The 21,074-nt window shown below is 44.8% G+C and overlaps 2 protein-coding genes and 1 pseudogene across 2 annotated transcripts; 1 reads left to right on the top strand and 2 right to left on the bottom strand.

The window, feature by feature from the left end:
• Positions 1-4,455: 4,455 nt before the first annotated feature.
• On the top strand, positions 4,456-7,571 carry LOC135544309 (bcl2-associated agonist of cell death-like). The gene is made up of 4 exons (XM_064971823.1): positions 4,456-4,872; positions 5,538-5,661; positions 5,823-6,049; positions 6,317-7,571. Exons 2-4 carry the CDS (start codon positions 5,547-5,549, stop codon positions 6,416-6,418), a joined length of 444 nt encoding a protein of 147 aa, XP_064827895.1. The 5' UTR covers positions 4,456-4,872; positions 5,538-5,546; the 3' UTR covers positions 6,419-7,571.
• Positions 6,920-9,880, bottom strand: LOC135544308 (aldo-keto reductase Mvan_2161-like). Its single transcript, XM_064971822.1, has 3 exons — positions 9,544-9,880; positions 8,347-8,907; positions 6,920-8,171 (listed from the first exon to the last, which is right to left on the bottom strand). The coding sequence occupies exons 2-3, from the start codon at positions 8,872-8,874 to the stop codon at positions 7,830-7,832; spliced, it is 870 nt and encodes a 289-aa protein (XP_064827894.1). The 5' UTR covers positions 8,875-8,907; positions 9,544-9,880; the 3' UTR covers positions 6,920-7,829.
• A 2,573-nt stretch (positions 9,881-12,453) lies between these two features.
• Positions 12,454-15,243, bottom strand: LOC135543771 (RNA-binding protein lark-like; annotated as a pseudogene).
• Between the last annotated feature and the right edge of the window lie 5,831 nt (positions 15,244-21,074).

The following is a 21,074-nucleotide window of genomic DNA, read 5'->3' as shown; positions in this document are numbered from 1 at the left end:
TAACCCCACTATTTCGAGGCAACAGAGGGCTCTCAAGGGGTGGTCATGAGAGTGCTGAGTGAGGTGTGTAGGGGTTTCCATCGGTGCGACTATGGTGAAAAGTCCAGACCAGGTCTCCACCGTGCGCATCCCCTCAGAATCAGCCGATTTGGCTCTCGCCTTCTGTAAATAGAATTACCACCCCATTGACAGGAAGAAGAAGGATGGAGGTCTGCGCCCATGTATTGACTATCGAGGTATTAATCAGATCACTGTGAGGTACAGCTACCTGCTGCCTCTCATCGCCAGTGCGATTGAGTCAATGCACGGGGCGCGCTTCTTCACAAAATTGGATCTCAGGTGTGCTTACAACCTGGTGCGTATCCGTGAGGGGGACAAGTGGAAGACGGCATTTAGTACCACCTCAGGGCACTATGAGTACCTTGGCATGCCGTACGGGTTGATGAATGCTCCATCAGTCTTCCAGGCCTTTGTTGACGAGATTTTCTGGGACCTGCACGGGCAGGGTGTAGTGGTGTATATCAACAACATTCTGATATATTCCGCTACATGCGCCGAGCATGTGTCCCTTGTGCGCAGGGTGCTTGGTTGACTGTTGGAGCATGGCCTGTAAGTCAAGGCTGAGAAATGTCTGTTCTTCCAACAGTCCGTCTCCTTCCTAGGGTAGCGCATTTCCACGTCAGGCATTTCCATGTCAGGGGTGGAGATGAAGAGGGACCGCATTTCAGCCGTGGGTAATAGGCCCGACTCTCACCACGGTAAAGGAAGTGCAGCGGTTTCTAAGGTTTGCCAACTACTACCGGAGGTTTATCCTGGGCTTTGGTCAGGTAGCAGCTCCCATTACCTCACTGCTGAAAGGGGGACCGGTGCAGCTGCAGTGGTCGGCTGAGGCGGACAGGGCTTTTGGTCACCTGAAGGCTCTGTTTACCTCGGCTCCCGTGCTGACTCATCCGGATCCCTCTTTGGCATTCATAGTGGAGGTGGACGGTCCAAGGCTGGGATAGAAGCTGTGCTCTCTCAGCACTAGGATACGCCACCTAAGCTCCGCCCCTGTGCTTTATTTCCGAAGAAACTCAGCCCGGTGGAGCAAAACTATGATGTGGGGGACCGGGAGCTGTTGGCTGTTGTCAAGGCTCTGAAGGTGTGGAGACATTGGCTTGAGGGGGCTAAACACCCTTTACTCATCTGGACTGACCACCGCAATCTGGAGTACATCCGGGCGTCGAGGAGACTGAACCCTCACCAGGCAAGGTGGGCCATGTTCTTTACCCATTTTGTTTTCACTCTGTCCTACAGACCAGGTTCCCAGAACACTAAGGCAGACGCACTGTCCCGGATGTATGACATAGAGGAGCGGTCCATGGATCACACTCCCATACTTCCGGCCTCTTGCCTGGTGGCACCGGTGGTGTGGGAGCTGGACGCGGACATCGAGCGGGAATTACGCACAGATCCCACTGCCCCCCCAGTGTCCAGCTGGGTGCCTGCTGTCCGTGACCGTTTGATCTGTTGGGCCCACACGTCACACTCCTCTGGTCACCCTGGCATCGGTCGGACGGTGCGTTGCCTTAGTGGGAAGTACTAGTGATCCACCATGGCCAAGGACGTGAGGGTTTATGTTTCCTCCTGCTTGGTGTGCGCCCAGTGCAAGGCTCCCAGGCACCTGCCCATAGGGAAGTTACAACCCCTACCCGTTCCACAACGGCCGTGGTCGCACCTGTCAGTGGACTTCCTGATGGATCTTCCTCCCTCACAGGGCAACACCACGATCCTGGTCGTTGTGGATCGGTTTTCTAAGTCCTGCCGTCTCCTCCCTTTACCCAGTCTCCCTACGGCCCTACAGACTGTGGAGGCCTTGTTCACTCACGTCTTCCGGCACTACGGGGTACCTGAGGACATAGTCTCTAATCGGGGTCCTCAGTTCACATCCAGGGTATGGAGAGCATTCATGGAACGTCTGGGGGTCTCGGTCAGCCTCACCTCAGGTTTTCACCCAGAGAGTAACGGGCAGGTTTCTGCGGTCATATTGCCAGGACCGGCCGGGGGAGTGGGCGGCATTCATCTTCTGGGCAGAGGTGGCCCAAAACTCACTCTGCCACTCCTCCACTAACCTCTCTCCCTTCCAGTGTGTACAGGGGTATCAGCGGGTTCTGTCACCTTGGCATCAGAGCCAGATCGAAGCTCCTGCAGTGGACGAATGGTTTAAGTGCTTGGAGGAGACGTGGGATGCAGCCCATGTGCACCTGCAATGGGCCGTGAGGCGGCAGACGGCGAGCGCCGACCGTCACCGCAGTGAGGCCGGGTCTGGCTCTCGACCCGAAACCTGCCCCTCCGCCTGTCCTGCCGGAAGCTAGGTCCGCGGTATGTGGGGCCATTCAAAGTCCTGAGGAGACTGAACGAGGTATGCTACAGGTTACAGCTTCCCCCAGATTGCCGTATTAATTCCTCATTCCATGTGTCTCTCCTCAGGCCGGTGGTGGCTGGTCCACTCCAGGAATCTGAGGTGCGGGAGGTTCCTCCGCCCCCTCTGGACATCGAGGGTGTACAGTCATGACTTCCGCCAAAGTCGGTCCCTCTCCTTGTTCGAGCGGCGTTCGGTGGTCGACGTTACCTTCGAGCCATCGCCGATCCACTTTTCATTTTCCATTTGTTTTGTCTTTGTCTTACACACCTGGTTTAAATTCCCCAATTACTTGTTCATTATTTAACCCTCTGTTCCCCCATGTCTGGTTGTGAGTAATTGTTTGCATGTAGTACGGACCGTTAATGTGGGCTCTCTTTATTGTTTTGCATTCGTATATTTTGAGTAAAGTACGTTTCTTTACTCATATCTGCTGTCCTGCACCTGACTCCTCTACACCCGCTTCACACAAACCACATTAAAATTTCAAACACAAAGACCAGGGAGGTTTTCCAATGGCTCCCAAAGAATTGGTAGATCGGTAAAATTAGGAAAAAAAAGCTGATATTGAATATCCCTTTGAGCATGGTGAATTTATTAAGTACACTTTGGATGGTTTATTACTATCAATACACCAGGTCACTAAAAAGATACAGGTGTCCTTCCTAACTCAGTTGCTGGAGAGGAAGGAAACCATTCAGGGATTTCACCATGAGGCCAACAGTGACTTTAAAACAGTTAGTTTTCTCCTATCACAGCCATTAAACTCTAAGGATGGATCAACAACATTGAAATTACTCCAGCAATACTAACCTAATTGACAGAGTGAAAGGAAGGAAACCTGTACTGAATAAAATGTTTCCAAAACATGCATCCTGTTTACAAGGTACTGAAGTAACACTGCAAAAAATGTGGCAAAACAATTCATGTTTTGCCATGAATACAAAGTGTTAAAACAGAATGGAGCACAGGCAAAATCCTAGAGGAAAACCTGGTTCAGTCTGCTTTCCACCAGACACCAGGAGATTAATTCACCTTTCAGCAGGACAATATCCTAAAACACAAGGCCAAATCTACACCAGAGTTACTTACCAAGAAGACAGTGAATGTTCCTGATTGGCCAAGTAACAGTTTTGACTTAAATCTGCTTGAAAATATGTCAGGACTTGAAAATGATTGTCTAGCAATGATCAACAACCAATTTGACATAACATTTGAAATAATAATGGCCAAATATTGTACAATCTAGGTGTGCAAAGCTCTTAGAGATTTACCCAGAAAGATTCACAGCTGTAATTGCTCCAAAGCTGATTCTGGGGTGTGAATACTTATGTAAATTAGATATTTCTATATTTCATTTTCAAAACATTTGCTAACATTTCTAAAACATGTGTTCACTTTGTCATTATGGGGTGTGTGTGGATGGGTGATATAAAAAAACAAATATTTAATTGATGTTGAATTCAGGCTGTAACAACAAAATGTGGAATAAATCAGGCGGTGTGGATAGTTTCTGAAGGCACCTTGTACATAATTGCTGTGGCGACAAACAAAAAAAGCATAAGCTACCTCGTGTTGATGTGATGTCCCTCATTACAGGTCTGTTATCATGGCCAGAATATTGTACTGCTTCCAACAAATGAAAAATCATTAGGGGTGATATCTCAGATAAAGTACACATTATCTCAAATGAAAGTGTGACTAAATTACAGAAGAACAAATATACAGGGCATTGGCAAATTGCTCTACCTAATGTAATAGTGTGGTTATTTATGAGCTAATCTAAATGTCCGCCACTACACACCCATGAATCACTAACCTAATACTGACACTACCCAATATCAATAATAAGCTTTAGTCAATTGTGCGCGCGGGGATGGGCGAAACCGTAAACAAGTCACGAGACTGCACGAACCATTCGGCTTTCCATACTTTATACAACTGTTCCATACTCGTTTCGCAACAGTGACGTTTTGACAAGATAGCAATTGAAAAAGCCCTAGCAGCGCGCGCTTATTGGCTTGTTCTGCTTGCCAGTGTCAGCCTATTGGACGAAGAGGTGCTACTGTACAAGACGACGGAAGACAACAACAGCATTGGGTACTCGAGACCGCCTTCCATATGTCAAGACATTTCAGTAAGAATTTTATAAACTCGTCGATTGAAATTGAGTTAGTGAAGACAATCTTTAAGAACAGAAGATGTGAGCTAGCTACGAACGTTTTCTTTGAACATTTGATCATACAAGGCTCCCGGTGGCACACAAAGCAATAACGTTACTAGCTAGACCGTTACTGTTTCTATTTGGGTGTGCCACTTGCAATGAGAGGATATCAACACCGACTGGGTTTTGGAGAAACAGAAATAGCATCACTTCCAAAGTCCAGTTTAACATTGACAGAAGAAGAAGAGGATAGCCAAAATAGAGTCAACCTATAACCACCCTCTTGCAAGTCGTCAGGACACCTTGGGTAAGTTCTAGCTGAATATACTGAAAATATTTAATTCCTATTATTAAATAAAATACATGTATAGTGATTTTACCTTGGGTAAGTTCTAGCTGAATATACTGAAAATATTTAATTCCTACAAATAAATAAATTACATGTATAGTGATTTTACCAACAGCCTGCTGTGGTGAGAGTAACCTTCTCCTTAGTAGATGGTTATGAGCAACACTATTCCTTACAGTAGATACATATGGTTATGAGCAACACTATTCCTTACAGTAGATACATATGGTTATGAGCAACACTATTCCTTACAGTAGATACATATGGTTATGAGCAACACTATGCTAGCCTCTCTTGGCTAAGACTCGAGGAAAGACCGACTGCATCACTTCTTGTTTTTATAAGAAACATTAATGTGTTGGAAATTCCAAATAGTTTGCATAGTCAATTTACACACACACTTACCCCACCAGACATGTCACCAGGGTTCTTTTCAGGTCCAGAGCAAATTCAAGGAAATGTACAGTATTACACAGAGCCATGAGTGCATGGAACTCCCTTCGATCTAATATAGCGCAAGTGAACTGCAAACCTGGTTTCAAAAAACAAATAAAACCATTGTTGTCAGCTAATGGGGATCTTAATTCATTAAAATAATTCACTGTGGATGGCCCATTTCTCAGGTATTTACAATGGACCACATACATGATTGTGTGGATGAATGTGAGTCTGACCACTCAGGAACCACACACAACTCAGAATTTCAGCTCCATGTCTCAACTACAATGAGCAACAGACCAAGACCAGGTCAGAATCAAACTTGCATTTGCCCTCAAACCTATCATGCCTGGATATGGAATATCATGTGCAAATACATTCATACTCAGTTTGGATACATGTGTGAATCTCTTCAGGTATAAATACATCTAACAATGTCTTAATTCCCCCCTTCCCACTCACTGACACAGGTGAGCGAGTCCGGCTCTACTCAGAGTCCCAGGTGTGCTCCCAGGTTGGAAAAAGGGAAGACGCAGAGTTTCAGGATGTGATGACTCCTACTGAGGATGGCGGGGGTGATGGGGCTTCATTCCGAGGCCGATCACAGTCTGCTCCTCCTGCACTGTGGGCTGCAAAGAAATATGGCTGCCAGCTGAGGAGGATGAGTGATGAATTTGACACCTGGCTCGACAAAGGGGTAAGATGTGGGCTGGCAGAGGAGTGTACAATTGAAAGATTGGGGACAAAGCAGACACTCATTCCCATTTTCTATATACATGTATAGTAAATGTATAATATGTGACTTTATCCTTAGCTACATGAATGGGCTCCACAGGTCTAAGCATAGTTTATATACAGTAGGAAGATTATTTATCAGAGTATCACTAATTGACAGTGATTGCAGTAAAGGCTGCTTTACATAAAAATGTATAGAGTTGACCTTTCAATCCATTTCCCTGCCCAGGAGCCCAAGAGAGGGATTAGCCCAGGAGGAGGCAAGCAGAAAGTCTCCCGAGGATGGTTCTCTTTCCTCTGGAGTCCAAAGGAGGCGGAAGGCAGGGAGTGAGAAACCAATACAGTACGCACCTCTTTCAGAGACCCAGCCAAGGCATAAAGGAGCTCATACACATTTCCATAATGACTGGACCACACCTGAAATATTCACATCTCATAGGCATACTTTTGCTCAAATTACAGTATGTCTTTGGAGAATATCACCAATTCAAATGTGACCTTTTTGTACAATCAAATCAAACGTTATGCAAAAATGCATTGCATATTGAAAATATGTTGCAATATTACCAAAAAGTTATTCAGTGCATAATAAATGCATTTTCGAAGAAATGCAGTCATTAAAAAGCGACAATCTCTTGTGCCAATTACATATTTATAAACATATTTGCAGAGAAATGTCAAATTGTTCTATGAAATGTATGAATTTCAAAGCGTAGGCTAATAACTAATGGTTTGAAATAAACAACAAAATGTAAATATACTTTAATGATTCTTAAAATATGAAACCTGTGAAAGAACAACATCTGTGACGACAATAATTACAATGCGGGTATGGTGTACAAAACGTTTTATTATACAGATCCCCCCCACCCCACCTATGCTAGCCTATTAAATGCCTTTGTCTGCAAAAACTTTAGTGCATTCTGACTTGACATAGGCGCATGTAACTCCAGTGTGCGATAGAATGAGTAGATTTACGTAGAATTAGATGGACAGGCACCTATTTCAAGTCAGGGTATTGCCAAAAACATAAAAGTAGATGTTCAATTATCTCCATACATACTTAACTGATACACTAAGTTTATTTTGGTATTGTTCTTAAACTTAGATGCTTTACATTTCATTATCTTCTTTCATTTGCAATAGTCTTTAATTGATTCCGTATATTTTTTCAATTGTATAGTGTGTATACCGGTATGTAAATATTTACAATCCAGGCCATATGCAGCCTTCTCAACTGCCTTATATGCAAATATTTGGAATACTGTTAAGCATTCAGTTGAAGAAATATGTGTGTATATGGCAATCTGATGTATAAACAATAGTAGGAGTCGTCCACTGCCATCAGTTAAAACTGATATTCTACTTGAAAATTTGTGTGTGGCTTAACATTTTTATATTTATCTTTTTCATTAAAAAAACAACTGTATAACTATTTGTAAATATTTGTTATGTTACGTAACAGATTAAATGTTTGAACATTGCTTATTAAAATGTGACTATTGTTTTTTGCATGTTTGTTGAAGTAATTCATATTAAGCATTTTAACATGCATTAGGATAGGTCTTTATTTACACTAACCGATCGGCCTAACATTTGTTCAAGAATCAAGGAACTATGACTTAAACATAAATATGGTAAATTAAACGTTACATTTCATTATAGGTTTGTTTGTAGTTCAGAATGACATTTAACACATTGTTCTATGACTGATTAAGTATATTGTTGTGGGACTCTCTCCTCTAGACCACACTAGTGGGATCTCTTTTGCAGAATCTTGTTCCACTGTCCATGTCAGACAGTCTCTCCATTCCCCCTTCATCCAGGTCAAAGTCAAACACCTGCCCATTTTCTCTCACCCTCTTGGGCCGTGCGGACCTGGGTAACACAGCCACACCCTGCTGAATGGCCCACCTCAAGAGCACCTGGGAGGGTGTTCTGCCATGCCCCTCCGCCATAGCAACAACTTCTGGTTCCAACAACAGGGCACCTTTCCCCAGAGATGAATACGCCTGGAAGCAGACTCCCGAGTCCCTGCAAATGACCCTCAGCTTCTTCTGTGTCAGTCTAGGATGGAACTCCACCTGCAGAATGGTAAAAAATATATAATAAATGAGAGTTAAAATCCCAGGCCAGATACAAACAGCAGCTGTGCCCTTGGCAAGCTAAATTCGAAAAGATTTAAACTATGGTCTACTCGGTATGTGTCAAATTTGAAATATAAACCCACTTCAACAAATCATGAGGACATTAATGTACCTGCAGCACGGCAGGGCGCACCCTGCAGGTCTCCAGCAGCTCTATCAGGTGCCTTGGAGAGTAGTTTGAGACCCCAATTGCTCTGAGCATCCCATTGGCATAGAGCTCCTCCATGACAGTCCAGCTGTGGGCTCGATGCTGTGCATTCCTCTCATCTTCTGGTTCCAGACCCTCAGTTCCAGGCCAGTGGATGAGGTACAAGTCAATGTATCCCCCTAGCCCCAACCTCTCCAGGCTACGAGCACAGCCCTCTCTGGCCTTCGAGCCCATGTCCGCTGGGGACAGCTTACTGATGAGAAAGATGTCTGCTCTGGTCAGGTTGTGTTTGGGCATCAGGTCCAACAGGGCATGGCCCAAGTCTGCTTCATTGCCGTACACTGCAGCAGTGTCAAAGGCACGATACCCTTCCCCGAGTGCAGCGTCAACACTCAGGTGCATTTGCTTACCTTGCAGCCTGTATGTTCCTAGGCCCAGGAGGGGCATCTGAGCCCCAGTATTCAGTCTAAAGGAGGGCAGGGGGGAAGACATCAACGCCAGATGGAAGGGCTGGGGAGTACTGGGCTGTAAAAAAAATGGACATTGTGGTTTAACCATTAGCCACACACAGACCTATACAATCATGCTACACACACACATCACAACTGCTACTACCAGACCTGTATGATTGCTCGCTAAATACTGCACAATTTAAAACACTTCCTCACAAATCCCCTTCCCCAAAATACGTGTAAATATCGGACTATACATTGTGCCTTCCTGTGTGATACTGATGCTAAAAATATTATATTGTACTGAGCATTTTACTTTGTCGTATACTTATCTTTGTTATTATTTCTTATTGCATTGTCGAGAAGAAACCTGCAAGCATTTCGTTTGACAGTATGTAACGTTAAACTATGTGTATCCCGTACATACGACTAATAACTACAACTTGAAACTAGTGGAATAGTACTTCAAGACAAGTCTACATTGCCAAGCTTTTAAATGTATTTTGTTGAGTAGAAGAGGGCTCAATTCACTTAACTGGCTGGGGTACCACAATATTCGCGCCATGATGGAACTGAATTTGACAGGAAATTGCTAGCTATTAGACCAAATTCAGACCATTTCAGTGACTGCAAAATACTATCATATTCCTGACATAGTGTCATGTTTTGCTTCTCATACGTTTACTTTCTTTAGAGACAGACAACTTACTTGAACGATGACCACGTGTTGTTATGTTTAGATGGTACGGTACACGAACACAGGTAGTAGGATCTGAGCGAAGTTGGTTATGTCCGAAAGTATTTTATTGGTTCCCTACTTTCTTCGCGCACATCACCAGATGAACTGTGGACGCATTTTAATAGATCGTCTAAAATGGCTTCCTTCCACTTCGTCAACTACCTCTGTATAAAAAATAACATACAGGCCATATGAATGACACTTTCACTATAGAGCAGATGATTTCTCTGCTACCGCATGGCAAGAGGTAATGGAACGCCAAGTCTTGGACCAAACGGCTCCTCTACAGCTTCTACCCCCAAGCCATAAAACTGCTGAACAATTTATACAATCGCCACCGGAATATTTACATTGCTACCCCCAAGCCATAAAACTGCTGAACAATTTATACAATCGCCACCGGAATATTTACATTGACCCCCCCATTGCTCCTACTCGTTGTTTATTATCTATGCAGTCACTTCACCCCTATCTGCATGTGCAAATTACCTCAACTATCCTCTACACACCGTATATAGCCTCGTTATTGTTATTGTGTTACTTTTTATTATTATTTTTTACTTTAGTCTATTTGGTAAATATTGTCTTAACTCTTCTTGAACTGCACTGTTTAAGGGCTTGTTAGTAAGCATTTCACGGTAAGTTCTACACTTGTATTCGGTGCATGTGACAAATAGAGTTTGATTTGAATAAAGACAAGTCATACCCAACATTGGAAGTCAATAGACATTTTCATGTTATTGCAGGTGACAATGCAATAAGTCAACTTTTGCTTTAAAATGGCAGCTGTTAAAATTAACTTCAATAATGCTAAATGGCTAATCATTTTCTTTAAATACTCACAAACCCTTAAATATGCCATCAGGAACCGTTCCCAGTGACATGCTGTAGACTGGAAGAGGCTGAATAGATGTTGAAATATGTAGGGTGAAAAAAGAGGACAGTATAAAACAATCTTATTAACCTCCATGTGCTTGAAAAGGGTTAACATGGACCAAATCCTAATTACTGTCCATTGTCCTTTCTCCTCACTTATCAAGTAATTGAAGACCAGATGGGCAAGGACAGAGAAATGGGACATTTCAGACTTCAGATTTTGCCATAGCATGAAATTCTCAAAAGAGAGTTCCTTCCAAGCATCCAGTGAAATGACTGAAAATGCGCAACATTGTGGTACCATGGAATGTATTAGATTGGGGAAGTGCATCATGGAGAACTTGAAATGTTGCACACCATCAAAAGCAATCAATACTTTGTCAACGACCATGCTGAAGGCCCTGTGCATCCTTGCCTTCAATTTCAGTACCTTCGGTTTTACCTGCCAAGCTGTTACACTAGTTTTCACTTACCTTTTTCAGGCGGAGGAAAGTTTTCATAGGACAACTTGTAAAAGAGAAATTAAAAACGTTAGCAGTTAAAGGTTACAGTATGCCAGGCCCTATTTCTCTATTTGGAGAAAGGAAGTGTCAAACAAAAGGGAGAAGCCATGTCATGTCACAAAAGTGAGTTTAGTCTGTTTAGCCCCTTGTGGGTATAGTTTGTGGAGGTAGGTTATATGAAAGATCCTGTATAATACACCAGACACCTTACCTTTCGCCTGACATTTGACATCAAACAAACACCATTGACATTGTTCAGATCTACCCACTTGACCACTGGCGAGGGTGCCTTTTTTGTCTGTAGAGACTTCAAGTCATTTAGTTGTGGAAGGACACAAATCATTTCAAGTACACCATTGGTAACCGTCAATCACGTATTTGAGCAATCATTATTCCATAATCAGTTCGTAAAGATAGTCAACAAAAAATGTATTAAATGAAAAATCGATGGGATCAGAGTGAGGTCGACATTTTATTTAAGCTGCTAAATGACGAAAGCGGCTGATCAATACATTTCTTCATGTATTTCTTATCAAAACAAGTCAAATTTGTCCAACGTTTCAACAACCGTAATGATGAATTTGAAATAAGTAATTCAAAATAGCTCCTGGTTTGTTCCCATTCAAATTAACAGCATTTCAACATTAGCAAAATGCCGAGAAGCGTACAATCAGGAAAGTCTATAGGCGTAAATGTCTATTTTATTTTGGATTACATCCACGTCACGTTATACAAAAACAAAAAGGACTTGCAACGCAACAGAAAGCGAGTGATTAGTTCATATATGCATCATGTGAAATAGTAATACAAGCTGTGTGACTATGGCGGTGCAACGGTTTTTCGGTGGTTATCTTATTATTTAGTCGATGAACCGGTCATATCGGGTTTTGTTTCGAAGGCGATGCTTTATCCTATGATGCTGCGTTGAACGTGGCAAGGCCTTCAGAGGAGATGAGCTCGGTCAGCTGTTGCGGTGTGTTTGGTTTGTCGTTCAGTCAGGTTGCACACAACACCCCCAATCTTTGAATTGGGGCAATGACAAAAACCTGAGGGAAAGGGGTTATTTTTAGGGGACAAATAAAAATATGTCTTAGAGAGTAGTATTTCAGGACTTTTAGGCAGAGCCATCCACTCAATATAGGGTCTACTACACAAAACATAATTCCTATACTACACCAGAAAATCCTAAACTCCAAAAGTCCAAAATATAATATTAACAGACATTGAGACACTAGCCTTCCACCTCAAGTCTACAAATCTTTTAACAATCAAACACTCAATACAATTATTCATAGACTGCTGTGAAGGCTGGCGTTTCTTCCATCATAAATAAACAAAAACTAGTCAAAATCAATTAAGTGTGATGTTTGACTAAGTAAGAATTATGAATGTACAGTATTGTCCCTATTTCCCGTTTTCCTATATAATATACGATTACAACCAGATTCAAAAAACCTCTGTGCACTCATATAGTAAATCTTCCCTTTAAAAAAAATAGCCCTTAGTAACCTCTACCAAAACCATTGGAGTAATTCTCCTCAATGTAATCATCATTATCAAAGCCTGAGCCCAGAACATAAAGGAAGGAGGGGGCACAGAGCTGCCACCAACAAAATCTCACCGAGCACCACTTCGCACATAGCTGGCAGAGGAAGGTGAGAGCAACAGGGTGTGGCAGCCAGGGGGCTGCGCTCCTGGTAATAACAGGAAGTAAGTGGGGGAGAAAGTGGCCACTGAGGGATTGGGGGAAGCCGTCGCTCATAAGGATCCTGCTCAAAGTAAGAGGAAGAGTATGGGTCATGGCAGACACTCCTCTCATATAGGTCATGATCGTAATAGGCCCTAGGAGGGGGTGGAAGGCGACCACGAGATGGGTAGTAGTCACAGTGTGGCGCTCGAGCGGGGAGGTAGTGAGGAGCGTGGTGTGGGTGAAGTGGATAGTGATGAGGTGGGGGAGGGTAGTCATCCCCTCTGCCATTTCTGGATTGATTGTTGCGGGAGATGGACACGAAGATCTTTTGGCCCTCCAGTTTAGAGTGGTTTAACTGAGAAATGGCCCCATTGGCCTCATTTTCTTTCTGCAAGGCCAAGTTCTTCACAATGTCACACTCTACCACCTTACCAAATGGCTGGAAGAGCAGTCTTATCAGCTGTGGTCCCCTCAGGGACATTCCTTACATAGATCTGTGTGGCATTGCGGACCTTCGTTGTGGCAAACCCCACTGTGATTCACGCCCCATTGAGCTCATGGAGTTCTACCACTGCCTTCTGGGCTGCCCCCTCATTCATGTGCACAAAGCCATAGTTTTTCAGATTGTCACAGTCCAATACCGGACTATACTTCTCAAATAGGGTACGCAGTTCTGGCTCTGTGGTTGGGGAGTTCACATTTCCAGCAAATATATTCACCCTTTTAGTATGGTAGCTAAAAAGACAGTATTGACTTAGCTGTTGCACATAAGGGGTGTTTCAAATTTACAGGATTCACGGTGGACACTTCTTCAGCACTCAACCGGTCTAAAACAAAAAATAAATTAAGACATTAACACCTCATTGGAATCGTTAGAGTAAATGGGAATTCTGGGGTTCTCAGGCACAGTGTGGGCTTAACTAGTATGAGGTTTCTGTGTTATGCACTATAGCCCGTTACCATATATGTGATTGAATATTATCTGCTGTTGGCTTGTGTGGATGTATGTATGTGTTATGCAACATAGCTGACTTGAAACATTGTTAACAGTTTCAGGACCATGGGCCTTTCTCATGATGGAAAAATACGGAATAACATAAAAACGGACACATACACAACGTAGTGTAGCAAACCACAGACTGTTTTTGTTAGAACTCAAACTTAACAATAACAGAAACCAGATATGTGATAACGGTATCTAGGGAATGAGCGCATAGATACTCGACACAGCAAGTTACATCTATCAACTGGAGCGCCCGGGGGCTGGTACCAGCTCGTACGACAACAATCAACGATAGGCTGGGTGAGTTTAAACCACGCCCAGTCTCTACTCTGACAGGCCGCTCGGAAGCAGGAACTACTACTGTCATCTGGGTATATTATAATATCTTTGTCAGGAACAAGTCAGTTCTCTGTTTTTGCCCTGCGAGGTGGGACAGAGAGCCCGTATATACGAAAATTGCATTTACCACTTATTGTTTAGCTAATAAAAAATACATAGTATACAATCGGTGACTCATTGTCATATTTATCCTGATATCAGATTCGAATTGACGAAATTCTAACACTAGCTTGTTACAGCCAGGCTATTTAACGTTAACTGGCTAGTATATTTGCTAGTAACGTTAGTGACTGATAAGTTACAAAAGTACAGTCAATTGAAATATGTAGCGAGCTAGTTACATTCCACAAAATAAAGTGTGCCTTTCTGACCAAATATAAATACCTTAGTAGATGTAGCCTAGTTAGATAATGTTGTTAGTGTATGTGGGGGTTAGCTAGCTACTAGTCACAACTAGCGAGATAGCTGCCAGCAGCAGGCTATCTAGCAAGCTAAAATCGTCAGCTGCTAGCTGGCTGCCTTTTTGAGGTTGTAAGACAAGTTGCTTTCGTCTATTTCTGTACAAATGAACTTAAATATCACCGAGTAGGTTGGATTACGTAGGTATATACTTTGATGGCTTCACCACAGCCCTACTTCCCACTGACAACAAATTACGATAGCCAGGCAGCAAGCTAGCGGCAGCTGGCACTAAAGCTAGCTGGATAACTAGGAAGTGCAACATTTGTTGTGTACGGCTGCGTATTTTATTTAACTAGGCAAGTCCGTTAACAACAAATTCTTATTTACAATGACGGCCAGACCCGGACGACGCTGGGCCAATTGTGCGACACCCTATGGGACTTTCAATCACGGCCAGATATGGAATATTGAAGTATAATTACAAGCATTTCACAAGTGTCAAAGGCTTTTTATTGACAATTACATGAAGTTGATGCAAAGAGTCAATATTTGCAGTGTTGACCCTTCTTTTTCAAGACCTCTGCAATCCCCCCTGGCATGCTGTCAATTAACTTCTGGGCCACATCCTAACTGATGGCAGCCCATTCTTGCATAATCAATGCATTAAGGTCTGGGGAGTTTCCTGGCCATGGACCCAAAATATCAATGTTTTGTTCCCCGAGCCACTTAGTTATCACTTTTGCCTTATGGCAAGGTGCTCCATCGTGCTGGAAAAGGCATTGTTCGTCACTAAACTGTTCCTGGATGGTTGGGAGAAGTTGCTCTCGGAGGATGTGTTGGTACCATTCTTTATTCATGGCTGTGTTCTTAGGCAAAATTGTGAGTGAGTCCACTCCCTTGGCTGAGAGGCAACCCAACACATGAATGGTCTCAGGATGCTTTACTGTTGGCATGACACAGGACTGATGGTAGCGCTCACCTGGTCTTCTCCAGATAAGCTGTTTTCCAGATGCCCCAAACAATCGGAAATGGGATTCATCAGAGAAAATGACTTTCCCCCTGTCCTCAGCAGTCCAATCCCTGTACCTTTTGCAGAATATCAGTCTGTCCCTGATGTTTTTCCTGGAGAGAAGTGGCTTCTTTGCTGCCCTTCTTGACACCAGGCATCCTCCCAAAGTTTTTGCCTCACTGTGCGTGCAGATGCACTGACACCTGCCTGCTGCCATTCCTAAGCAATCTCTGTACTGGTGGTGCCCCGATCCCGCAGCTAAATCAACTTTAGGAGACAGTCCTGGAGTTTGCTGGACTTTCTTGGGCGCTCTGAAACCTTCTTCACAACAACTGAACCGCTCTCCTTGAAGTTCTTGATGATCCGATAAATGGTTGATTTAGGTGCAATCTTACTGGCAGCAATATCCTTACCTGTGAAGCCCTTTTTGTGCAAAGCAATGATGACGGCACGTGTTTCCTTGCAGGCAATCATGGTTGACAGAGGAAGAACAATGATTCCAAGCACTATCCTCCTTTTGAAGCTTCCAGTCTGTTATTCGAACTCAATCAGCATGACAGCGTGATCTCAAGCCTTGTCCTCGTCAACACTCACACCTGTGTTAACGAGAGAATCACTGACATGTCAACTGGTCCTTTTGTGGTAGGGCTGAAATGCAGTGGAAATGTTTTTTGGGGATTCAGTTAATTTGCATGGCAAAGAGGGACTTTGCAATTAATTGCAATTCATCTGATCACTCTTCATAACATTCTGGAGTATATGCAAATTGCCATCATACAAACTTGAGGCAGCAGACTTTGTGAAAATTAATATTTGTGTCATTCTCAAAACTTTTGGCCACGACTGTATAAATGATCAGCAGGTTTATGTGATGTGATTTTCTTCTATTTACTTGGAGCATGTACTTACAGATCAGTGCAGAAAAACAGTAGTGGAGGAGTGAAAGCCACATGTAGTGACTCCATACGTTTCTCAATGTAAAGTTCTTCCTCTTATTTTTCAACAGCACTGTAAAATATTTTACAGGTATGAAAAAGCAATATGAAGAAGCCCCATCATTAGGCTAGCTTTCACCAGTCCTGGGGTGTTATTTTGTGAAGTGAAACGTTCTGAACTTTGCAGATGGAAATGTCAAAAATAGGATCTCTATACTGTAGCAAAAGATCTGCAATAAAGTGAAAATAAGTCTCACTCATAAACAAGTGCAATTGTTCAGTGCATTTTCTTCATTCGTCAGCAATATGTGGGCAAATTAAGCAGGCTGGAGTTCCTTCACATCCATGACTTACAGTTGAAGTCGGACGTTTACGTACACCTAATAAGATAATTGTGTAGTTTAGAGTGTGTTAATTGTGTAGTTTAGAGTGTGTAGACTTAGAGTGATTATCTTAATTTACCGAGGTTAGCTAGCCAGCTATTTGTCGTCCTTAACGTAAGAGATACTGCTAGCTAGCTAGCCAACAGCTAGCCAACGTCTACCGAATTAACTTCAACAACCCGGTCAACATTCCGCTTCGCTCCACAGGTAGTATCACATTTTCATTTCACTTCATTACAGTACAACGGTTTGATTTGTTTGATCGTAGCTAGCTAGCTACATAGCCGTCTTTGTATCTAAGACAATTGTGTAGTCTAGAGCGATTTTCTAGGTTAGCTAGCCAGCTATTGTCGTTCTTTTAACGTAACGTAACGTAATCAACACTGCTAGCTAGCCAGCTAGCCCCAGAATAGCAGCACTGTAGAAACTATTACACTTGACGGAACGACTTGATTAGTGTAGTGTCAACAACGCAGCCACTGCCAGCTAGCCTACTCCAGCAGTACTGTATCATTTCAATCATTTTAGTCAATAAGATTCTTGCTACGTAAGCTTAACTGTCTGAACATTCGAGACGTGTAGTCCACTTGTCCTTCCAATCTCCTTTGCATTAGCGTAGCCTCTTCTGTAGCCTGTCAACTATGTGTCTATCTATCCCTGTTCTCTCCTCTCTGCACAGACCATACAAACGCTCCACACCGCGTGGCCGCGGCCACCCTAATCTGGTGGTCCCAGCGCGCACGACCCACGTGGAGTTCCAGGTCTCCGGTAGCCTCTGGAACTGCCGATCTGCTGCCAACAAGGCAGAGTTCATCTCAGCCTATGCCTCCCTCCAGTCCCTCGACTTCTTGGCACTGACGGAAACATGGATCACCACAGATAACACTGCTACTCCCACTGCTCTCTCTTCGTCCGCCCACGTGTTCTCGCACACCCCGAGAGCTTCTGGTCAGCGGGGTGGTGGCACCGGGATCCTCATCTCTCCCAAGTGGTCATTCTCTCTTTCTCCCCTTACCCATCTGTCTATCGCCTCCTTTGAATTCCATGCTGTCACAGTTACCAGCCCTTTCAAGCTTAACATCCTTATCATTTATCGCCCTCCAGGTTCCTCGGAGAGTTCATCAATGAGCTTGATGCCTTGATAAGCTCCTTTCCTGAGGACGGCTCACCTCTCACAGTCCTGGGCGACTTTAACCTCCCCACGTCTACCTTTGACTCATTCCTCTCTGCCTCCTTCTTTCCACTCCTCTCCTCTTTTGACCTCACCCTCTCACCTTCCCCCTACTCACAAGGCAGGCAATACGCTCGACCTCATCTTTACTAGATGCTGTTCTTCCACTAACCTCATTGCAACTCCCCTCCAAGTCTCCGACCACTACCTTATATCCTTTTCCCTCTCGCTCTCATCCAACACTTCCCACACTGCCCCTACTCGGATGGTATCGCGCCGTCCCAACCTTCGCTCTCTCTCCCCCGCTACTCTCTCCTCTTCCATCCTATCATCTCTTCCCTCTGCTCATACCTTCTCCAACCTATCTCCTGATTCTGCCTCCTCAACCCTCCTCTCTTCCCTTTCTGCATCCTTTGACTCTCCATGTCCCCTATCCTCCAGGCCGGCTCGGTCCTCCCCCCCCGCTCCGTGGCTCGACGACTCATTGCGAGCTCACAGAACAGTGCTCCGGGCAGCCGAGCGGAAATGGAGGAAAACTCGCCTCCCTGCGGACCTGGCATCCTTTCACTCCCTCCTCTCTACATTTTCCTCCTCTGTCTCTGCTGCTAAAGCCACTTTCTACCACTCTAAATTCCAAGCATCTGCCTCTAACCCTAGGAAGCTCTTTGCCACCTTCTCCTCCCTCCTGAATCCCCTCCCCCTCCTCCCTCTCTGCAGATGACTTCGTCAACCATTTTGAAAAGAAGGTCGACGACATCCGATCCTCGTTTGCTAAGTCAAACGACACCGCTGGTTCTGCTCACACTGCCCTACCCTGTGCTCTGACCTCTTTCTCCCCTCTCTCTCCAGATGAAATCTCGCTTCTTGTGACGGCCGGCCGCCCAACAACCTGCCCGCTTGACCCTATCCCCTCCTCTCTTCTCCAGACCATTTCCGGAGACCTTCTCCCTTACCTCACCCCGCTCATCAACTCATCCCTGACCACTGGCTACGTCCCTTCCGTCTTCAAGAGAGCGAGAGTTGCACCCCTTCTGAAAAAACCTACACTCGACCCCTCCGATGTCAACAACTACAGACCAGTATCCCTTCTTTCTTTTCTCTCCAAAACTCTTGAACGTGCCGTCCTTGGCCAGCTCTCCCGCTATCTCTCTCAGAATGACCTTCTTGATCCAAATCAGTCAGGTTTCAAGACTAGTCATTCAACTGAGACTGCTCTTCTCTGTATCACGGAGGCGCTCCGCACTGCTAAAGCTAACTCTCTCTCCTCTGCGCTCATCCTTCTAGACCTATCGGCTGCCTTCGATACTGTGAACCATCAGATCCTCCTCTCCACCCTCTCCGAGTTGGGCATCTCCGGCGCGGCCCACGCTTGGATTGCGTCCTACCTGACAGGTCGCTCCTACCAGGTGGCGTGGCGAGAATCTGTCTCCTCGCCACGCGCTCTCACCACTGGTGTCCCCCAGGGCTCTGTTCTAGGCCCTCTCCTATTCTCGCTATACACCAAGTCACTTGGCTCTGTCATAACCTCACATGGTCTCTCCTATCATTGCTATGCAGACGACACACAATTAATCTTCTCCTTTCCCCTTCTGATGACCAGGTGGCGAATCGCATCTCTGCATGTCTGGCAGACATATCAGTGTGGATGACGGATCACCACCTCAAGCTGAACCTCGGCAAGACGGAGCTGCTCTTCCTCCCGGGGAAGGACTGCCCGTTCCATGATCTCGCCATCACGGTTGACAACTCCATTGTGTCCTCCTCCCAGAGCGCTAAGAACCTTGGCGTGATCCTGGACAACACCCTGTCGTTCTCAACTAACATCATGGCGGTGGCCCGTTCCTGTAGGTTCATGCTCTACAACATCCGCAGAGTACGACCCTGCCTCACACAGGAAGCGGCGCAGGTCCTAATCCAGGCACTTGTCATCTCCCGTCTGGATTACTGCAACTCGCTGTTGGCTGGGCTCCCTGCCTGTGCCATTATACCCCTACAACTCATCCAGAACGCCACAGCCCGTCTGGTGTTCAACCTTCCCAAGTTCTCTCACGTCACCCCGCTCCTCCGCTCTCTCCACTGGCTTCCAGTTGAAGCTCGCATCCGCTACAAGACCATGGTGCTTGCCTACGGAGCTGTGAGGGGAACGGCACCGCAGTACCTCCAGGCTCTGATCAGGCCCTACACCCAAACAAGGGCACTGCGTTCATCCACCTCTGGCCTGCTCGCCTCCCTACCACTGAGGAAGTACAGTTCCCGCTCAGCCCAGTCAAAACTGTTCGCTGCTCTGGCCCCCCAATGGTGGAACAAACTCCCTCACGACGCCAGGACAGCGGAGTCAATCACCACCTTCCGGAGACACCTGAAACCCCACCTCTTCAAGGAATACCTAGGATAGGATAAAGCAATCCTTCTCACCCCCCTTAAATGATTTAGATGCACTATTGTAAAGTGGCTGTTCCACTGGATGTCAGAAGGTGAATTCACCAATTTGCTCTGGATAAGAGCGTCTGCTAAATGACTTAAATGTAAATGTAAACCAAATGCATTTAAAGTCAGTTTTTCACAATTCCTGACATTTAATCCTAGTAAAAATGCCCTGTCTTCGATCAGTTAGGATGACCACTTTATTTTAAAAATGTGAAATAATAGTAGAGTGATTTTTTTCAGCTTTTTTTTCTTTCATCACATTCCCAGTGGGTCAGAAGTTTACATACACTCAATTAATATTTGGTAGCATTGCCTTTAAATCAATGTTTCAGGTAGCCTTCCACAAGCTTCCCACAATAAGTTGGGTGAATTTTGTCCCATTCCTCCTGGCAAAGCTGGTGTAACCGAGTCAGGTCTGTAGGCTTCCTTGCTCGCCCACACGTTTTCTATAGAATTGAGGTAAGGGCTTTGTGATGGCCACTTCAATACCTTGACTTTGTCCTTAAGCCAGTTTGCCACAACTATGAAAGTATGCTTGGTGTCATTGTCCATTTGGAAGACCCATTTGCAACCAAGCTTTAACTTCCTGACTGATGTGTTGAGATGTTGCTTCAATATATCCACAAAATTGTCCTTCCTAATAATGCCATCTATTTTGTGAAGTGCACCAGTCCCTCCTGCAGCAAAGCACCCCCATAACATGATGCTGCCACCCCCGTGCTTCACGGTTGGGATGGTGTTCTTCGGCTTGCAAGCCTCTCCC

This window comes from Oncorhynchus masou, chromosome 8 (assembly GCF_036934945.1).
Source record: "Oncorhynchus masou masou isolate Uvic2021 chromosome 8, UVic_Omas_1.1, whole genome shotgun sequence".
Lineage (NCBI taxonomy): Eukaryota > Metazoa > Chordata > Actinopteri > Salmoniformes > Salmonidae > Oncorhynchus > Oncorhynchus masou.
The sequence above is the reverse complement of the archived record's forward strand: the minus strand, read 5'-3'. Positions and strand labels throughout refer to the sequence as shown.